The 21,328-nt window shown below is 43.5% G+C and overlaps 1 protein-coding gene across 1 annotated transcript in view; it reads right to left on the bottom strand.

The window, feature by feature from the left end:
- Window positions 1–578: 578 nt before the first annotated feature.
- The window catches only part of FADS2 (fatty acid desaturase 2), a 28,342-nt gene continuing 7,592 nt past the window's right edge, over window positions 579–21,328 (bottom strand). Inside the window, exons 3-13 of the mRNA XM_044269480.1 lie at window positions 20,003–20,113; window positions 15,194–15,391; window positions 14,959–15,060; window positions 13,872–13,997; window positions 12,412–12,472; window positions 11,699–11,775; window positions 9,705–9,802; window positions 7,410–7,506; window positions 4,850–4,929; window positions 3,560–3,685; window positions 579–1,840 (exon numbers count right to left, since the gene is read on the bottom strand). Of these exons, the coding sequence (XP_044125415.1) occupies window positions 1,789–1,840; window positions 3,560–3,685; window positions 4,850–4,929; window positions 7,410–7,506; window positions 9,705–9,802; window positions 11,699–11,775; window positions 12,412–12,472; window positions 13,872–13,997; window positions 14,959–15,060; window positions 15,194–15,391; window positions 20,003–20,113 (1,128 nt within the window). The 3' untranslated portion in view covers window positions 579–1,788. The remainder of the gene's footprint in view (window positions 1,841–3,559; window positions 3,686–4,849; window positions 4,930–7,409; window positions 7,507–9,704; window positions 9,803–11,698; window positions 11,776–12,411; window positions 12,473–13,871; window positions 13,998–14,958; window positions 15,061–15,193; window positions 15,392–20,002; window positions 20,114–21,328) is intronic.

The following is a 21,328-nucleotide window of genomic DNA, read 5'->3' on the forward strand; positions in this document are numbered from 1 at the left end:
TTTTCACATAGCAAATGGTAGTTTAAGTAGTTTCTTAAAGGGGTTGCCCCACGAAAAATATTCAACACTTTTCAAAACAGCACCTGGATTGGAATACTTTTGTAATTGCATGCAATGAAAAATCTAGTATAGCCATTGGGTTATTTAATTAAATCCATCTGTACAGTGCCACCCGCTGTTGTATTTATTTCTAATTTCTCTGTCCACTTCAGTGGGTTGGACGCACATGCTTAGTTCCATGCCACAGGTGCAGCATAAGGACATGTGCCCTGAGAAAGGACACGACCACTGAGCTGTAACCTTGAAATAAATCTAGCAGAGCAATGAATGGGGAGATCTCTGGATCCATGTGAGGTACAGGGCTGGTTTTAGCTTTTTTTAGAGAGAGGTTGTCATGTACTGCGTGATGTCTGATTTACATTTTTGTACATTAATCACAAGACAACCTTAAAGTTCCCCCCTTGTAGTTCTAGTTAAGTTTAAAGGTATGAGAACCCATTGTCAAGAATTGAAATAAAAAATGCCCCAAAAAATTAATTCAGTAGTTTGTAACTTTAGTATAGAAAAAAAATGGTCTGAAGGATTGAACATTTTTTTTAATTTACCACAATCATAAAATATGTCACAATCTCTTGTGTTAATTAAAAACCATTTCGGAGCACAATTCTAGCTATAGACTTTATAAAAGGGTGTGTTAGTTTTCATTCTACTGTATGAAAGGCCTAGATAAGCCATGTATACTGACCTAATATTAAGACTTGACCTAATTTCTCGGTCAAGAGGCACAGAAGGTTAGACAATCGGGTGACGGTTTGTCCATCTAGCTATGTTTCTATGTAATAGACACTACCCACTCGGCAAGGTCTGAATAGTAAAAGGAAACCAGTCCTTCCTACGACACCATTGTCAGTGACACAATAGACCTTGATGACTACAGGTAATATGAAACGTAAAAGTAAGATTAAGCCAGGAAATCTAGAATTAAAGCATACAAGGTGATTCTTTTAAAAAGATTTCTTGAAATAAACCTGTATATTATGCACACGGGTTGACTCCCGATTTGCCTCCAAAGCCATCTCTCTCTAGCTGTCACTCAACGTGCTTGACATTCATACGTTGTCTTTTATCTTTCTTGACATCATCCATTGTCTACGTCTTTCTTGACAACCACCTATGGTCACACAGTCTTCTTGAAAGCCACATGCTACATCTCATAATTCTTAATATCTACTTGCTGTCACACTCCTTTAGCGACATTCACAATATCTTCGTCACTTGGTCTCTTCCCCCATCACAATTCCCTCTCAAAAAGCCTCTCTTTGATTTCCGTCTTTTTTTGTTTCTTTATGGAGATTTAATATGAAAAAAAAAAACATCAAGCCCCTCTGTGTGCTACAGGTTTGGATTGAAGAAGATCAACAGGGTTCAATAATAGTCAATTATTTACAAATGTATCAACACGTTGGAACAAAAAGATATGGGTAAAGGTGCCATATTGCCCTTCGGTCATTTTTATTTATTTTTTGTAAATTTTATCGTATTATGAAAGAGTCCTTTAAAGTTAAGGCTGAAATGTAGACAACGTCAACCGTTAACCTCATCAGTGCCAGGGAGATCTGTAAAGCACCGCACTGCAACGGACTACGTCATCCTGGCAGTGAAGACGGTAAAAACACACAGAAAAGCTCCCTCACCTTAAATTTGAGGCAGTTTATTACAACCCTAAATATAACAAATATAGGTGTGAATTGTGTTATTGTATGATCCTGCTGGACCAGAAGAATCCAGTCACTTGTGGAGGTAGGCATCTAACCACAGCTCGCCTGACTTTCTCAGAGATCTAGAGGGAAAGAAAAAGCAGGTATTATGGAAAGTGCATGAAATAAATAAAATGTATACCGACGCACAGTGGATGCTGTTTGGGTAATTTCAACATGATAATTCTTCGGCGCAATATTCTGGGCTGTGATATCTGAATTTATTAGTACTCTATTGACTTGATGGGATATGAGTTCACAAAGTACCACCGATATGACATGTTAGATCACATGTTAGAGCTAGTTCACACAGCGGATTTTGCCTCTGTCAAAATATGATGCATATTCCATGGCAAAAACTCTCTGGATACTGCTGTGATTCTTCAATTTAAAGGTTGTGGATCTGCTTATGATTTAGCTCTACTGAGCTAAACTACAAGCAGACACCCGGCACAGTTTCTTGTTGTGTCTATGCAGACACTGCGCCAAGAAAGAACTTGTCCTTTCTTGGTGTTCGCTGAAGATAAACAGTTTTTTGGGTGGAATCCGAGTCAAATTACGTGGACCAAGGCCTCTGTGTGAAGTAGCCCTAAGTGGATTTCTCCTTTAAGATTTGGTCCATACATTCTGTTCTCAACGACCATGGCTTAAAGGGGTCGCCTGAGTTAACAAAAAAAAGCGGGTGAGAGGCAGAGATGGTGTTAAATCAACAGAAGTTATACTCATCTGTTCAAGCGCCCTCCTATTCAGTGTTGGCGCCTCAGTCCTGCCCAATGCTGCAGAGATGATGTGCCTGTACACTGCACGTGACACTGGCCTCAGCAGTATACAGCACAAGACCGCTGAGTACAGTGACTGGCTGCAGTGGTCATGTGCGGTATACTGACACCACTATAAGGTAAGCATAGTCCGGAGTAGCGGTGCTGGAAAGGAGGGATTGGAACCGGTGAGTATAACTTCTTTTGTTATTTCAACATCTTCCCTGCCTTTCCCATTTGTTTGATTAACCCAGACCACCCCTTTAAAGGGAACCTGTCATCAACGTTATGCTGCCCATACTAACTGCAGCATAAAGTAGAGACAGGTGAGTTGATTTCAGTGGTCTGTCAATTAAAAGTTAAAAGTAAGTGGTTACCGAGAACCAACATCACTGTCATTGCAGACTGGGTCTGGAAAAGAGTCCCGGCCACCTGAGAAGAGTCCTGGTTATTGATAAATTCCTGCCCTTCCTGCTGATGACTGACAGTCTTCTACCTAGTTTTCTCTCTAGGAGAGAACTGCCAACCATCAGCAGATGGGTGAGAGCAGGAGATTAGGAATAACCAGGACTCTTCTCAGGTCGATTTGACTCCTTTCAAGACCTGGGCTGCAATGATTATGATGCTGGTTCTCGGTAACAACTCACTTTTAGCTCATGAGTGACACACCGATGAAATCAGCATTTCTGTCACTAATTTATGCTCCCTTCAGTAAGGTCAGCATAAAGTTGATGACAGGTTCCCTTTAAGGGCAGCAGTTCTTATTTCTATGAATCCATCGGGCATTAGGCATTGTATTGACGGAGTATGTCTGTAGAGAGCCCTGTACATATCTCACTGAGCATATTAATACACCCCAGACACACATAATGGTATCAGCATACAGGAGTCAAAATTTGCCAAAAGATATGTTAGTGAGTTAAAGGACTACATGTGGTTGTGTCTTTACCAAGGATTATACAGTCTTGGAGAATCCCTTGAAGTGCCATTACAGAGATAACACAGCCAGAGTATAAGAACTGTATAAACCAGAACGGCACTTACTGAACAATATCACGCATTGCGTTGTACAGAGACTTCTCCTCGTAGTTGACGTTGTATTTCTTGCACAGAGAACGCACAAGTGGAGCAATCTTGTGATAGTTGTGGCGAGGCATGGTGGGGAACAGACTATGAGAGAGAATAGACATGATGAGCCAAGTGTGTACCACAATCTCCATCCCTGGGACCCCCACTGATCATGAGAATGGGGGTCTTGTGCTCTATATTGGAATAAAGCAGTGGTCGGACACGTGTGCCTCGTCGTTTTTTTTAAAAGCCTGAGGTACGTGCTTTCTACCCCCGTGCATCACAATCGTGCAGCGTGCCACACAAAAACGTGCAGTCCATCACAGGCCCTCTTCATAAGAGAAGGCCCCCCATACAACAATACCAGTCGGTCCATCCGGGCCAGAAGGCTCCTGCAAGGGACCAGGACTAGTGGCCATCCTACAGCCGAAGCTGAAGAAGTGCCAGTCTTGCTCTGGCTGCCGCCCAGGTGTTGGCCAAGAGCCAGAAGTCTAGGTCTGGCCTCTCCCCGGAGGGAGAGGCCAAGTTGGTTGAGGAACGAACCGGATGGCCACCCCACCACCCTTACCCTAGACCACAGGAAGAGGTAACCCATAAGGGTGCCGCAATCTGAAAAATCTGAAAAATAAATAAATAGTGAATGTGTGCCAGTTACGGTCAGGACATTTGGCCAGAATTATAAAAATTCCTCCTTTGTATGCCAGGCCAAGAGATCGGGCAAAGATTAGAAGTGAGTGTGCTCAAAATGTGTGAAAGTGAAGAGAGTGCAGATGTACCATCGCTCAGTGGGCTCCCATACCAAGTCAGTTCAGGCACCCCAGGGTCGCCACTGCTGCTCCACTTACTGTCTATGATACTCTTGCTTTGCTGTTGCAAAACTACTACTCCTAGGATGCCCTCATACCACACTTTCCTTATCGTCTTATGGGCAGCACATATTTCTATGCTGCCTGTGGACTCAAGGAAATAAAAATTTCGGTAAGCAATTTTTTTCCTTCCTTATCATCCTATGGGCAGCAGATATGTCTGTGCTACCTTTGGACTCAAAGAAAGAAAAATTTTGGTAAGCAAATTTTTTCCTTCTTTATTATCCTACAGGCAGTAGATATTTCTGTGCTGCCTTTGGACTCAAGGAAAGGAAAATTTCCGTAAGCAAATTCTCTCCTTGTCAGGGCCCGCTGGGAGTTGTAGTTTTGCAACAGCTGGAGAGTCTTTGCTCACAAAAACAGACAGATAATCCAAGCATATACTAATTGGTCTACTCACTGATGTTCAATCTGAAAGTTGAGGTGTCCACTGAACCAGTCATTGAAGAAGGATTGCTCAATGTTGCATGTCGCTGCCAGCTGTGGTTATGGGCAAATTTACAATTAGATTACTATGGGTAATCTCTGATTCCCCTCCCCCACAACATCCTTTTTATGCCAATATTCATATAATATATAACAATCTTAACAATACTCAGGTGATTTTATACGTAAAGGGGAAATCCTACAGTCAATTAAATTTAGAGGGTGGCTGGACAGTGTTTAAATCAAATAAAGAAAGCATTCATCTTTTCACAGTCTCTCGGTGACCACTGGTTATGTGCTGTTTATGCACACATCACCACTGAGTCCACTGGTTGGCAGTGGTCACGTGTGTACGACACATCATCATTTCCGGTCTGGCTGGGACCAGAAACGGTGGGGATGGAAGCCATAGTGCTGGAATCTGAACACTGTGAAAGAATGAGTGCTGATTTTTGTGTTCTTTTAAACACTGTCTAACCTCCCTGTACGTGTTATTGAATGTCGGAGAACCCCTTTAAGTGAATCTCTCTACACAGTTTTAAAGGGGTGGGCCACTTGAATCTTAACACAGTGTACTAAACATGCATTTATGCAACTTACTGATATATCCTTCAATGAAGTTCTCTTCTGTTTTTACATTACTTCCACCACGCCCCTTAGTTCATAAGACGGCTGCAGATGGAGGGGGGCGTGTGACCAGTCACTTCATTCAGCCTCCTCCGTTGAAACACATAAGGACAGACATTCAGGACCTTAACACGCAGAGTGTTAAGTGTGACTAGCTGATGTGCTTGGTCCCTCTACAGCCATGTTATGGGCAGTGGAAGCCTTCTTAAGCAGCTGATCGACGGGGGTCCTGGGTGTCAGACCCCCACCAATCAGATACTGATGACCTGTCCTGAGGATAGGTCGTCACGTCAGTAGTAGAATATTGGAAAACCCCATTGTGTTATTGATGGCCTTAGGATAGGCCATCAATATCTGATCTGTGGGGGTCTGACACCCCGCACCCCCGCCGATCTGCTGTTCAGGGTTGCCAACCAGAATAGTTCTTTTTTTCTGGTCAACTTATCCCAAAATCACAGACAGCCAACATTTTTTACGGACAAATTGGAAAACCATACTGAATGCTAAAGATTATGGCTAGGTCTACATGACGACATTTGTCCCGCGACAATAAGTCGCCTGACAGATAGGGCACAACTGCACTGCAAAATTTGTTGTGCAACAATTTGTTAATAATGATAGTCTATGGTGTCACAATGCGACATGCTGCGACTGCGACGCGACCATCTCGAATTGATTTTTTGCGACTTTCACATTGCAGCATGTCGCAAGTTGCTCGACATTGGTGCGACAAAATGTCGTCATGTAGACCTAGCCTATAACTGATACATATCTATAGCTCAATATACTGATAAGAACTCATTACCAGCATTTACTGTGAGCTGTAAAATGATGAGAATTACCACCAAAATAATCTAGTCAAGTATCGCCAGCCTCAAAAAAAATCTCAGACACATCTATTTCTTTTTACGGACACGAAAAAAGTCGCCTATTTTTACAGACTGTCCAGAAATTTCTGGACAGTTGGAAACCCTGCTGCTTTTTCAGTGTAGCCGGCAGTCGGAAATACACAGCTCCTTCTTTCTTTCCATTGATTTAGGCCTCTTGCCCACGACCGTATGCTCATATGATGTACCATATGATCATATGAGTGCGGGACAATAGTCCCGCGGGCAGCCCAACATCCACAGCATCATTGTAATCTATGATGCTGTGCGCACAATCAATGCCGCTCCAGGACATATGGCCCGCTGACGGACCGTATATCTCGGAGGGCATACGATTGTGGGCAAGAGGCCTTAACCAGCTGCATCTACTACAGAAATGGATGGAGCTGTGTGCCAGATCAACACTGAAACAGCTGATCGGTGGAGGTGAGGGTTGTCAGACTCCCACTGATCAGATATTGACGGCCTCTCCTGGGGATAGACCATCAATAACACGATCCTGGAAAACTCCTTTAAGCATACTGCATGTATCTGTTATAAATATATATATACATGAGGTTGTATAAATGAAGACATAATAATTTGGGAGAGATTGATCAAAAACTGGTGTAAATGAGATCTGGCCTAGTCACCCATAGCAACCAATTAGATTCCACCTTTAATTTTTCACAGCTCCTTTGGAAAATCAAAGGTGGAATCTGATTGGTTGCCATGGGCCACTAAGCCAGTTCTACTTTTACACCAGTTTTGATAAATCTCCCCCAAATTATTATATTTGAATATTTGTCATAAACATATAGGGGGAAAATTTATAAAAACTGTCTAAAAGGAAAGCTGTCTTTGTTGCCCATAGCAACCAATCAAAGCACAGCTTTAATTTTACCATAGCAGTTTAAGAAATGAAAGCTGTGCTCTGATTGGTTACTATGGGATAAAAAGACAGTCTTCCTTTTAGACAGTTTTGATAAGTGAGGCCTAGAGATTGCAAGCTACATTACTTGTGTGGTGGTCGGCTCTTACCTGACTCCCCAGCCAATCTCTGTATTTTTCATGGTCAATCTCCATGGGAATGTGATTCATTTGTGTGACCCAGACAAACCAATGGGATTCAAAAAACCTACAAACAGCCAGGAGGAATATTGTTATCATTTTCTATATAACTATAGGACTAAGTGATATTAAGTGTGCTTAAACCTCCGTCTCATGTGGTCATAAGCCTGGCTATAGTAAAGACAAAGGGGGTCATTTATCATAACTGGTGTAAAGTAGAAATGGCTTAGTTGTCCATAGCAACCAATCAGATTCCTCATTTCATTTTCCAAAGAAGCTGTTCAAAATAAAAGGTGGAATCTGATTGGTTGCTATGGACAACTAAGCCAGTTCTACTTTACACCAGTTATGATAAATCTCCAGTCTCTGATTTATCATAAATAGTAGCGGGCGCATGCGCAGTAGGTATTGCGATGCCCTGCCAGGAGCGGGCATCGCATTGCGCATGCGCCCGCTACGATTTGGACCGCACAGCCGCAGTGGAAAAGGACAGGGTAGGGGAGTAAACGGGCGGGCAGAGGCGCACGGAGGGCGGGGTTATGAGCCGTTTAGGAGGTGCTGCCTGGGGCTCCGAGGATTGAGAGACCGCCCTGGGCACTTGAGAGGGCTCATTAACATAACCTTATAAGTTCATTTTCGGCTAAAAGAAAAGTCAGTTTTCTACAACAAAAGTACAGTTTTTAAGTTCTGGGTGGATCATATAACCCTATTTGATCGGTCTAATATGCTGAAATGTGGTGACAGACTCCCTTTAATGCCTCATTAACACGTCAGTGTTTTGGTCAGTGATTGGCATCAGTGATTTTAAGCCAAAAACAGGAGCAGATCTTTCCCTTATTCTTCTATATTTGCAGAGGCTCCAATCCTGGTTTTGGCTCACAATCACTGATGGAGACCAAACACTGACATGTGAATGAGGCTTTAAATAGGTTTTCTGAGAGTTTTTTTTTACTGATGACCTATCCTCTGGATTGGTCATCTCAGTATTTGATCGGTGAGGGTCAGACACCCGGGACCCCTTCAGATAAACTGAGTGAGAAGGTATCATTGCTCGCAGTAGCACTACAGCCTTCTCTTAGCTTTTCCTAGGCCATGTGACATCACGTTCATTGGTCACATGGCCGAGGCACAGCTCAGCCCCATAGAAGTGAATGGGGCTGGGCTGCAATACCAAGCACAGCCTCTATACAATGTACGGCGCTGTGCTTGGTGAGCACGGAGAAGGCCGAGGCGCTCCCAGGAGTGCCGGTGTCTTCTCAAAGAGCTGATCAGCGGGGTGCCTGGGTGTTGGACTTCCACCAATTAGATACTGATTACCTATCCAGATGGTAGATCACCAGTAAAAAGAACTCTTGGAAAACCCCTTTAAGGCAGATTTACACACCCAATTATTGGGAATGAACATTAGTACGAATGCTCATTCCCGATAACTGACCTGTGTAAAGGAGCTGCAGATCACCTGATGAACGAGCAAAGCGCTTGTTCATAGGGTTTAGTGATCATTCATGAGGACAGTAAAGTGGTTATCCAACCCCAAAATGCTCGGGCCCCTCATACTGGTTATACTTACCCTGCTCCTCGGCACCCACGCTGCTTCTGATCCCCACATGCCACCGCTGCATCTCCAGGCCATCCACCCGTGATGCCAGGGAGGCTTGTTCCCATTGCGGCCTGCTATTAGCTGTCCCCCTGTCGCCGGATGTTTTGATCCGCGTGACAGGGAGATGCAGCAGCGGCCGTGCAGGGATCAGAAGCGACGCGGGTTCCGGGGTGCAGGGTAAGTATAACCAATATGAATGGCCTGGGCATTTTGGGGGGCATTATAGGGGTTGTATAACCCTTTATTCATCCTTTTTGGGCAGCAGATCACCCTGAGTGAGCAGTCCAAAAGCAATGAATCTGTATGAGTACAAGCAATTGCAACAGCCATCGCTCATCCCCATGCAGTGGAGGTGAGTGCTGCATGTAAATGCAGCTCTTCCCCTCCGTTGATGAGCAGGCAGTTATAGAGAAGGATCTGTCCCTTCCCGATAATTGCCTGCTCAGTCGGGCAGTGTAAATCTGCCTTTAATAGGCTATCAACTCAATCACTCTAAAGATTACAATGGGAATATTCTAGTTTGTTTTCTTTTGCTTCTCACTATCACATTTTACAGCCTTGCATTAAACAAAGATGGGAACGTTTCCCTGATAACTGCAATAAGTTAATTACACAAGATGAGATAGGGATGCGGTGACGTCTGAGGAGTTATACATTTTGCATACCTGACGGCATTGAGCACAGCAATGGATCCAAAAAATCCAAAGAAAGGAACAAATGTCATGAAAAAACGAGCGTAATAAGAAAGTGACCAAGCCAAATCCTGCAAAAGAGGAAAGAATTTGGTGATTATCGGTCTTCTTAAAAAGATGATGCCATGTTGTTTTGGCTGCAGTGGAGGCATCCAGTAGGTGTCACCACTGAGGCCTATGATTGACTGCAGATGTATATGCAACGTCACTGCTGCAAGCAAAAACAATACATTATGGCTGTGACCCATACATTATGGCTGTGACCCAGGTAAGGGGATGGAGCAGAAGTGCTAGATCAGAGGGGTCTCAGGGAGGTAGGGTATTTTTTTTTTAAACAGACTCCCCAGCACTTTGCTACAATAAAAAAAAAGAACACAGAAAACCCCTTTACCTATTATACATATTCATTACCTTATCAAATCAATCTAGGAAAGAATAACTGCTAAGTGGAGTGAAAAACAGACATATAGAAGCATGCCAGTGTTAAAAAAAAGGTGCGTGACAAGCAGACTGTGGAGATTACTTGTCTGAGGGTGTTATGGACTCCACATCTATTTTGTGTAGCAGATGAAGGGCTTTGGAAGACTAGACATGCTTTAAAGGCAGACTTTGGATAAGCTAAGGTACGCACCTCGGAGAGGACATGGTGGATCAGTTTGTAAGTAAATAAGAAGAAAGATAGAGCAAAAAGCAGCAAGAGAAGTGTGCACCCCTATTTCTAGATGCTTGTATTTGAGCTAGAAAGAAAAGTGCAGTTTGAGGAAGATTGCTCCAGAGAAATTGGCACTGTAAAAACGGTGGAATTGCAAAACTGTGTAATATATGCCGATCTACGCAAAGTATGAACTGTGACATCTGATGTGTGTCCTGTATTGGAACTTTGATTGCCATTACTGTTAGCCTCATCATTGCCACAACTCTCAGGGAACCCTACTTTGCATTTTAAAACTCATCTCCTCCAAAATCTCCCCACATAACACCAGGCAAGTACACCACAGCCAGGAATAAAAAGGTGTGCCCTTCCCATCACTGCATGGCCCAGGGAGCATCAGAGTGTGGACTGCTGCCGTGAGTCGCTAGTACCTTAATTTTTGCTACAACCACTCCTATCCTCTCTGCCCTACCAGATATAATGTTATTCTTCATGACAACACATGACAACTTATTCTGAACAGTCACCTGAAATAACAGGTGCTGCTTTCTTCTGTTTCCCCGTCGTGTCCACAGGGTTGCGTGATGCATGGAGGACATGTCACTGCTGCAGCCAGTCACTGGCTCTATGTGATACTCGTCAAACTGGAAGTTTACGAGCATGGACTGGAGTGTATCAATGGCAGCAGGGGACCAAAGGAGCCGGAACTCAGCAGTGGGGAGCAGGTTAGTAAGCATCCCTCTGCAGGAGGTCTGGCAAGGTGGGGAAGGGAGGATCCGGCAGAAAGGCCGCCAAAGCTGGACAACTCTTTAATCCAGTTTTTGTGGGAACACCCAAAAAACGCCCCCTTTCATGACCCTGCTCGCAGACCCTGCTCCTAAACTGCTCTTGAAAAAAAAGCTGTGCTGTGATTGGTTGCTGAAGGTCAAAACTCTGCTTCGGGGAGACTGACCGGTAGACATTTTTTAAAATACATTTTTACTGTATTCAGTCTATGGTATGAGAAAAGACGGCTCAAAGTTACAGGCCCAAAGCCTGAGGCTGAACTACTGAGACATTCTGACAACAGGCCTGCTGTTATACCTGCCAGATACACACTTTTTTCAAATCACCATCTACAACAATATCTATATCCTACTCGGCCTGAACAGCGGCAGATACGTGTGTACGTTGATGTAGATGGTCATGTCAATGTTGCATCTATCAGGAAGAGACATGATGTCATCAGAGTCATTCAGTAGTGGAAGCTCAGAATTTGGGGTTGGAATTTTGAGAATATATATTTTAAAAAATCACATAAAGCATGACTCCTTACCACCCAGTCCTTGCGAGTTATCATTGTCTTCATAATCTGGACCGTGAAATACAATGGTATCAAAAGTGGAGGCCCGACTGCAAGAGAAAAAAAATAAAGACGTCAATGCAAATATCATACTAAGAAATTTTTGCCTATATCTAATGTCACCACTAATCAGCACTCCGCAGGGTTAAAGGGGACGTCTGAGATCATAAAAAAATCTTGGACAACCACCAATTGCCTAAAATGAAAAAGTTGTGTAATCTTCTTCCTCTAATGCTGCAGCGCTCTGCAGCGCTGGTCCCCTAGCTATTCCGGCATGTGACCCCTGCAGCCAATCACTGTCCTCAGTGGTAGACTGCTGAGGACAACTGCCACAGTTTGCAAACAAGCGGAAACAGGAGGACCTAACCGGCAGCGCAGAGAACAGCATTAGAGAAATTAGTTTTATTTTAAGCAATTCGAGGGGCTTGTCCAAAGTTTTTAATTATCTCGGACATCCCCCTTTAAAATATATTATACAGTTTTTATAAATTTTATCTTGAGCTATATATAAAAGTACAATACAAATACAAGCAGTTGTATTGTCCTCGCCATACCTTCCACTTTCCAGGGGGACCTTGTAAGGCAGGACATAAATAAATACAGATTTGCTCACTCTGTGAGGCTTGTGTATTTTTACCAGTACTCCTAGATAAACCAGTAATCCCATTATAAATCCAATTACTCACTCAGGAAGAAGTACTGATGTTGGTGATTATAAGGCAGATACTTTAGCTTCTTCTTGCCATACTGTAAAGAAGAGGAAGAGATTTACAGCATCTATTTGCATGGAAGTAGATGCATAGTAATCAACTGATTGCAAATTTCTAAGCAATAGGTCACTTAAAGGGCTTGTCCCATAAAAAAAAAAAAAAAAATTCTACATTTTTCAAACTAGCACTGGGATCTGAATACGTTTGTAATTGCATGTAGTTCAAAATTTAACATAGCTACTGAGTTATTCCCAATAAAATGTATCTGTATAGCGCCACAATTTTTCTTCCCTATTTCTCTGTCCACCTTGAAGAGGTGGCTCTGTTCTATCTTTCAATTGCCTCCAGCCAAGACTCACCCGTGTGATAGGTTGAGAGCTGCAGCAGAAAGAACAGGCCCCCTGAGCTGTCACAGAGAGAGAGAGAGCTGCAGCAGAAAGGACACCCCCTGAGCTGTGATAGGGAGATAGCTGCAGTAGAAAGAACATGCCCCCTGAGCTGTCACAGAGAGAGAGAGAGAGCTGCAGCAGAAAGGACACCCCCTGAGCTGTGATAGAGAGAGAGAGAGGCAGCAGAAAGGACACCCTGCCTGAACTGTGATAGGGAGATAGCTGCAGTAGAAAGAACAGGCCCCCTGAGCTGTCACAGAGAGAGAGAGAGCTGCAGCAGAAAGGACACCCCCTGAGCTGTGATAGGGAGATAGCTGCAGTAGAAAGAACATGCCCCCTCAGCTGTCACAGAGAGAGAGAGAGAGCTGCAGCAGAAAGAACATGCCCCCTGAGCTGTCACAAAGAGAGAGAGCTGCAGCAGAAAGAACATGCCCCCTGAGCTGTCACAGAGAGAGAGGAGAGAGAGCTGCAGCAGAAAGGACACCCCCTGAGCTGTGATAGAGAGATAGCTGCAGTAGAAAGAACATGCCCCCTCAGCTGTCACAGAGAGAGAGAGAGCTGCAGCAGAAAGGACACCCCCTGAGCTGTGATAGGGAGATAGTTGCAGTAGAAAGAACATGCCCCCTGAGCTGTCACAGAGAGAGAGAGCTGCAGCAGAAAGGACATGACCCTGAGCTGACAGCTTGAAATAAATCTAGTAGAACAATTGGAGCAATGAGGTACAGGGCTGGTTTTAGCTTTGTTAGAAAGAGACTGTCATGTACTATGTGATGTCTGATTTTAATTTTTTACATTAATCATGGGATAACCCATTTAAGGTCATTTTATACAAGCAGATGAACAGCAGACTGGACATTTGTACAAATGTTTGTTCTCGATCCTGGGCATCCCTAATCAGCACAATGGCCACCGATTTACATGCTATATCATCGATTGGTGCTCGTTTACGACCAGATTATTTGTCACTTTAAATGGACCTTTAGTCATAGTAAATAAGTATATTATAATAACAATTTTTCAGTATTTAAGGTAACAGAACAGTCATACCTCCACTGGCTGAGTGTCACCAAGTACGAAAATGTGGACCATGTTGACATCTGGATCCTTGCTGAAGATGTTAGGTTTGGCATGATGTTGAAAATGGCGATGGTTCCACCAGTTGGCTGATGCTCCCTGCAGGCAAAAGGACCTAAATGAGCTGAGAAGCGAGACCAAGTCTCTGATCATAGTCCTCAACCTTATAGTCCCCTTATGAAAGTCATCACGTTCAAAGCTCTTTGGCTTTTATGTTATGTTCACCTTCAAACCTGAGGGATTTTCTGAACTATGAACTAATGACACTGGCAGTAAGTGTTCAGCACCACAGCAGGAGAGAAATTAAGCATTACACAGTGTCCACTGAAATCAACGAGTCCTGCTCATATTTACTAATTAGGTATAAAAAAAGTGGCAGCCCCTTTAACATGTACATCCATTTTTATATTTTATATATCCTCTTATAATGTGAATTCAAAAGATTTGAGAATAAATAAGCTTCCGCAGGCTAAGTGGATAAATATATTTACTAAATGTGATAATAATAAAATAAAAAAACAGGCAAATCACATACAGAGTATTAAAAGTAAATAACAATCCCTGGCCAGTACACAATAGTGGGAGACGACTCTGGTCGCCATGTCGTAGCATATGGCCAACACCACATGGTGATACAAGAGATAGGGATAGTGTTTCAAATCAATACATCCTACCAGGATGATGTTCCTCAATGGAGTACCAATTAACTATCTGTGTTCACAAGACTTTATATCTATTCAGCCCCTCTCCCCAAAGATGTCCAGTGTGTAGCACGCATGTCTCTGAGGTAAGCACTCAGGAACGTGGCCTTCTCAGCACAATGGGGAGGGGGTTTGGGTAGGTTATCTAACTATCCCTAACTCACTACATAACAAGGAATATAATTACACAGAATATAGAAGGTAATATAAAAGGGGGCAGAAGCAATCAGTATTAAATGATATATGTAAAGTGCACTTACAACACATATATACATTTACTTTAGCTTTTAAAAAGACTACACTTGAAATGGAGGACCCCATAGTTCCCCTACCAAATATTATCCCCAGTATGACATCACCTTCAAATGGCCAATGACAAACTTGTGGCCAATATGGTTCCACTTTGACTTCTTGAAGATAGATAGGTGTCCAAAATCATGCTGTAGCCATCCAGCCTGGGCCTGTAGGGGAATCATAAATATGAAGGTCTAAAGCTCTATGCTCCCTCACAATAGAACGTGTGTTACAATCCACCACAGAGAAGCTTGATATATGTCTCTTTATTATATGAGAAGAGAGATATAATGAACTCACCTGAGAAACTGTCAGCAGTAGAATGGTGATTATGGTTGTTATCCATCCTGTACCAAGGTAGTAGAGGGTAGCCCAGGCAAGAAACTCCAAGACCAGGATGTGTGCTAGGTAAAGGCCGAAAAATACCCGACTGGAGTTAAACAGGTTCATTTCTTCTGCTGTTTTACGTAGAGTTTCAAAGTCTTCCACCTGCTGAGCCTGTACCAAGTTGAAAGATGACATAACACTGAATAAAGCATGTCACCACCACCTTCCTATCCAATTCACTTATGTCACTAGGAACAATTTAGTCAAGAGAAAGTCAATTAACTATTACTACATTGTGTTTTGGCGATGTGGAAAGAACCTAAACTACCCGAAATGATTGCAGAATGGATCCATTGGTAAAGGAAGAATTAATTGACCACCATGGTGCAATTATTGAAAGTGTAACTGTTTCAGGTTCTTTCTTATATAGTGTAGGGTCAGGGATGTTCAGGGGTAGGTTGGCCAGGGCCACTTAAAGTTCCTAGTCCACCCAATATTTTTTGTGAAATACTTTACTAAAGAACAGGGTGGAAAGTGTGTTCTTAGCAAAGATCTAAATGAGCGCTACTAAGGGGAGTCTGTCTTCAGCGTTTTACTGAATGCTGAAGACATCTACATGTAGCATACTGTACAGAGCCTTCCAGCCTGCATCATGTCACTAACCCAGTCCCTGACTCTGTACATGTGCCCTAACTGTCTCTGCCCATCACCCTGCCTATCTGACTTGTAATACACAGGCGTCTTCAGTGCTCAGTAGTACTGAAGACTGAAGACAGACTCTCCTAAGTAATGCTCAGTTAGAGCTTTGCTATGAAGAATCTTTTCACCCTGTTTTCGAGTACAAAGAAATATCTTTCACTAATCAAGTATTTTACAAAAATGTTTAGCATCACTGTCCCTACACTTATAAACCACGATGACAGTGACACTTGAAAGGGCATCTGTCAGCAGATTTGTACCTATGACACTGGCTGACCTGTTACATGTGCGCTTGGCAGCTGAAGGCATCTGTGTTGGTCCCATGTTTATATGTGTCCGCATTGCTGAGAAATATAATGTTTTAATATATGCAAATGAGCCTCTAAGAGCAACGGGGGCGTTACCATTACACCTAGAGGTTCTGCTCTCTCTGCAACTGCGGCACCAGCTCCACTTTAATTGACAGGGTAAGGCAGTGAAAATGTCATCATACCTGCCTGGCCCTGTCAATCAAAGTGCTTGGCAGCTGCAGAGAGAGCAGAGCCTCTAGGTGTAACAGCAATGCCCCCGTTGCTCCTAGAGCCTCATTTGCATATAATAAAACATCATTTTTCTCAGCAATGTGGGCACATACGAACATGGGCGCAACACAGATGCCTTCAGCTGCACATGTAACAGGTCAGCCAGGGTCATAGGTACAAAACTGCTGACAGATGCTCTTTAAGATCATTCATCGGTTCCTCAATCACTTGAGTACTCATCATGAAACCATGTACAAGTTACCGTAAAGACAAGATCATACAACTGCCATGGGGCCCTTGGAGAGGAAGGCCCTAGTTCTGTTTGATCCTGTCCCCTTTGATACTAGCAGGAGTGTACCCATGTAGGATTTCACATTGGTAGTAAATAGGTAAGAAAATTGGCCCAAGGGTCATCAAAAGAGTGTGGAGCGGAACAAGCTCCAAGTTCTTCTGGGTGGCAAAGCCCACCAACCTCATGGCTTGCTCCACTCTGATCTTTGCTATGAGCCCCTTCCATGGATGCTACTGCCTAAGGTCGTACATTTGAACCACTAAGGACATTGCAACCTACTGTTGGCCTGGTCAAGAATAAAAATCAGAGCTGCAGCTGAATACTTCTTATTCCTAAATATTACAATATTTCCTAAATATTACAATATTGACTACATTGGTGCCCACCGACAAGAACGAGCTAGACAATTATGATAGGTTTGCAGCAGAGCATTGCATTTCAGCCATAGTCAGAGAATAAAGCACGCTATTAATAATAGAGGAGGCCCCGGTGACGTTTAATCGCCCAAGAACAATATCGGTGCATCATTAATGGAGAATCAAGATTACATTACCCAATTACACAACCAGCTTTTCTATTTATCCTTCGTTGCCCTCTATGTGCCATTCAGTCACATCTCTTTAAACTCATTATATTCACCGCAAATGCACAACGTACAAAAATATAACCTATTGCAAACCAAACATATTATATGCACTTCGACTAGTTACTGCATACAAAGGGCTAAAAGAGGTAACTGCTCCCCAGGACTCCTGAGGTCAGATATGAGCATAACCAATTCGTTTTAGCTACAGACTGTAATGATTGCGCGCTTGCTCATTAGTGTTTGATCTGACCGATTATCTGCATGTGTAAGTAGGTTTACTGGGGATATAGCTATTTTCTTTATTTTTTTAAAAGGCTCACAAAGTGTTAAAAATAAAAAAAGAAGCCATACTCACCACCCCCCACCACCGACATTCTGCCATAGGTTTGGTCCCTGCTGCACGCCACGCTGAAGCCCTAGGAAGGGACTGCTTGGCCAATGACTGGCAGGTCACCGCTAGGACCAGTGATTGGCTGAGAGGGCCTTTCCTCTTATTTCTGATGTGTCGAGCTGGGACCAGGAGATGGAAAGCAGCGGAGGTTAAGGTGGAGAGCTGCGGGGATGAGAGCAGCGCCATAATGGCAGCCACAGTGGATTGGTGAAGATGAGTATGGTTTATGTTTAGCCTTATGCGCTGATTTATTTTTATACAAAAATAATTAACCTCCTGGAAAGCCCACTTTAAATGATCAGTGATGATTTGCTGACCACCAGTATTTCAGGCAGACATTCCTGCTAGATCACAATATCTCAGCTTTCTAAACTATTTTAGTGTGATGTGCAGAATTTTGATGTTTTTGGTTCCTAGATATCTCCAGTGACCTGCCTGCTTTCTGTATGTAGAGATACCGTACTTCTTACCGATGCTACATGAATGTGTTAGTACCTGTTCTCTAGTCCCATGTCTAGATACCACCAAAAGTGTTTATGGCTTTTATTCTAAATTTATGAACCCACTTCCCCATGTCTATGCTTTATTTTTGGTTAGAATTACTGTCCTGTAAAAATAACTGCACTGGGTAGCTTTGTGTGTGCACTGAGTTCATGATTAAAGGGGTTGTCCAGACATATCCCCGTCTTCCCCCACTCAGCCCCTCTGACATGAGCGCTATATATCACGCAGGGCAAGGGCTTTTCTGTTCACATTTTTACACTGCTAGGCAGAGGACTCCACCTGGTAGTGTTCCCGGTGATGTCACCAGTACTGATGGGTGGGCTTTAGAGCTGCCCTAGCCGTTTTACAAGCTGTTATGTAGATGTATGCATCTCCATGGAAACAGACTACAAACAAACCCTCTGCAGTCATACGGTCCTTTTGCATGGGACAATTTATCAAGCGATAGTCGGGAAGGAAGCATTCCCTCCCGGCAAGCACCTGCTCGTCATTGAAGGAGACCGCTGCATTTACATGTGGTGATCTCCTCCACTGCATGGTGAGAAGTGATCGCTTGTCACGGCAGTGTCACAGTCTCGGCGTGGTGCGCCGTGACACGTTGCTGTGTGTTCTGCTCCTGTTTCCAATGTTCCTTCCCTGGCTGGTGCAGTGAGGGGGTTAACCACCTTGCTGGGTGTGGTCACTAGGTGCTTCTTATACCTGTGGCTGGAGGCCAGGAGTCAGTTGTACTCCAGCCTTGGTGTGTGCTGGAGTTATGCTCCTGGTCTGGATGTGCCATCAAGTGTGAGGGCCACCTAGTGGGACATCAATGTCATCACAATGTTTCCCCATGTCACCTTCCCTTCCTATTATATTTCTATGTGTGGTGTTGCTTGTATGTGTTGGTGTTTGATGTCTAGTCAGTGTTACATGTCTGGTGGTGTTTGTTGTCCAGCATGTTTGCTAGACATCCCCCTGTCTATCTGTTGTGGCCTCTGGAAAGGGATGTCAGAGTTCCCGGAGGGGTAACCACAAGTCAGTGTGCAGCTCTGCTGGCGCCGCCATGCATCCTGTCCGCATGGGGGTCCGGTCGCCATTGTTGCCGCGGCAGGTAAGTGCGAGTTGTTTCTGGGCACTTGCCTGGCTATTCAGTGAGACTTCTGTTCATCAGTGTCTGGGATGAACAGGTCGTCTCAGCCCTTTCTTTATTTTAGGGATTATCAGGGTAACTCAGGGTCCTAGGTTCCTGGGTATGAGCTGTCCTACCATCCGCTCATAAGGTGAGGAGAAAGGGTGAGGATTAGGGAAGCAAGAGGAGGTGACCTGCTTCCTCATTCGCTTACGTTATATGGTGGGGAGTTTCCCCCCCACTTCCCACCGTGACATCACTAATGCCATCGCTCGTCCCCATACAGACTCGTTTGCCGACAGCAGAGGCTGTTTAGACGGCACGATCTGCTGCTGGCAAACAATGATTTAGGGGCCTGCATAAGTGAGCATATTACGCTACGAACAAGCATTTCGCTCATTCATTGGGTAATCGCCAGCACCTTTACACCGCCAAAAAATCACTAATGGGCTTTCACAGGAACGCTTGTTAGCGATTATCTGGCGTATTCTGGGCCCGTGTAAAAGGGCCTTTATCCTGCAGTCATACTCCCTTCCAGCAGTCCCCTGCTTTTTGCTGTCATTTGCCTTGAGGTCTTAGACTGCTTTTGGGGGCTCTCTATCTCACGAGTAGATGGAATCAACGCAATAAAGTATTTCTTAAATAATGATATAATAATCATTTGTTGAATCGGCTACTCACATTTTTCCCTCGGTCCTGGCTAGGCTCATTCTCTGCCAATTCACCAACATAGAGCGGTTTCAGAAATTTTCGCACAAATGTAAGATCCGGATGAAAAGCCAAAAAAGCTTCCTAAAAAAATAAATAAATAAAACAGATAATAATATCATCAATGGGGCCTTCTAACAATATTAAAGTGCACCTGTCACCGTGATCAATCCTATTATCCTGCCAAACTAATTTAATCAGTTTCTATGAGGAGGTAAGTTCTAGACTTGACAGCCACGAATCAATGGATGTCGTATATCTGCACTTCTCCAAAGCATTTGACACTGTACCACATAAAAGGTTAGTATATAAAATGAGAATGCTCGGACTGGGAGAAAACGTCTGTATGTGGGTAAGTAACTGGCTCAGTGACTAGAAAACAGAGGGTGGTTATTAATGGTACACACTCAGATTGGGTCACTGTCACTAGTGGGTACCTCAGGGATCAGTATTGGGCCCTATTCTCTTCAATATATTTATTAATGATCTTGTAGAAGGCTTGCACAGTAAAGTATCATTTTTCGCAGATTATACTAAACTGTGTAAAGTAATTAACACTGAAGAGGACAGTATACTGCTACAGAGGGATCTGGATAGATTGGAGGCTTGAGCAGATAAGTGGAAGATGAGGTTTAACACTGACAAATGTAAAGTTATGCACATGGGAAGGAATAATGCAAGTCACCCGTACATACTAAATGGTAAAACACTCGGTAACACTGACATGGAAAAGGATCTAGGAATTTTAATAAACAGCAAACTAAGCTGCAAAAAACAGTGTCAGGCAGCTGCGGCCAAGGCCAAAAGGGTTGCATCAAAAGGGGCATAGATGCCGGTGATAAGAACATAGTCCTACCACTTTACAAATCACTAGTCAGACCAAACATGGAGTACTGTGTACAGTTCTGGGCTCTTGTGAACAAGGCAGACATAGCAGAGCTGGAGAGGGTCTAGAGGAGGGCAACTAAAGTAATAACTGGAATGGGTGGACTACAGTACCCAGAAAGATTATCAACATTAGGGTTATTCACTTAAAAAAAAAGACGACTGAGGGGAGATCTAATTAATATGTATAAATATATCAGGGGTCAGTACATAGATCTCTCCTATCATCTATTTATCCCCAGGACTGTGACTGTGACGAGGGGACATCCTCTGCGTCTGAAGGAAAGAAGGTTTGTACACAAACATAGAAGAGGATTTTTTACTGTAAGAGCAGTGAGACTATGGAACTCTCTGCCTGAGGAGGCGGTGATGGTGAGTACAATAAAGGAATTCAAGAGGGGCCTGGATGTATTT

Source organism: Bufo gargarizans, chromosome 10, assembly GCF_014858855.1.
Source record: "Bufo gargarizans isolate SCDJY-AF-19 chromosome 10, ASM1485885v1, whole genome shotgun sequence".
NCBI lineage: Eukaryota > Metazoa > Chordata > Amphibia > Anura > Bufonidae > Bufo > Bufo gargarizans.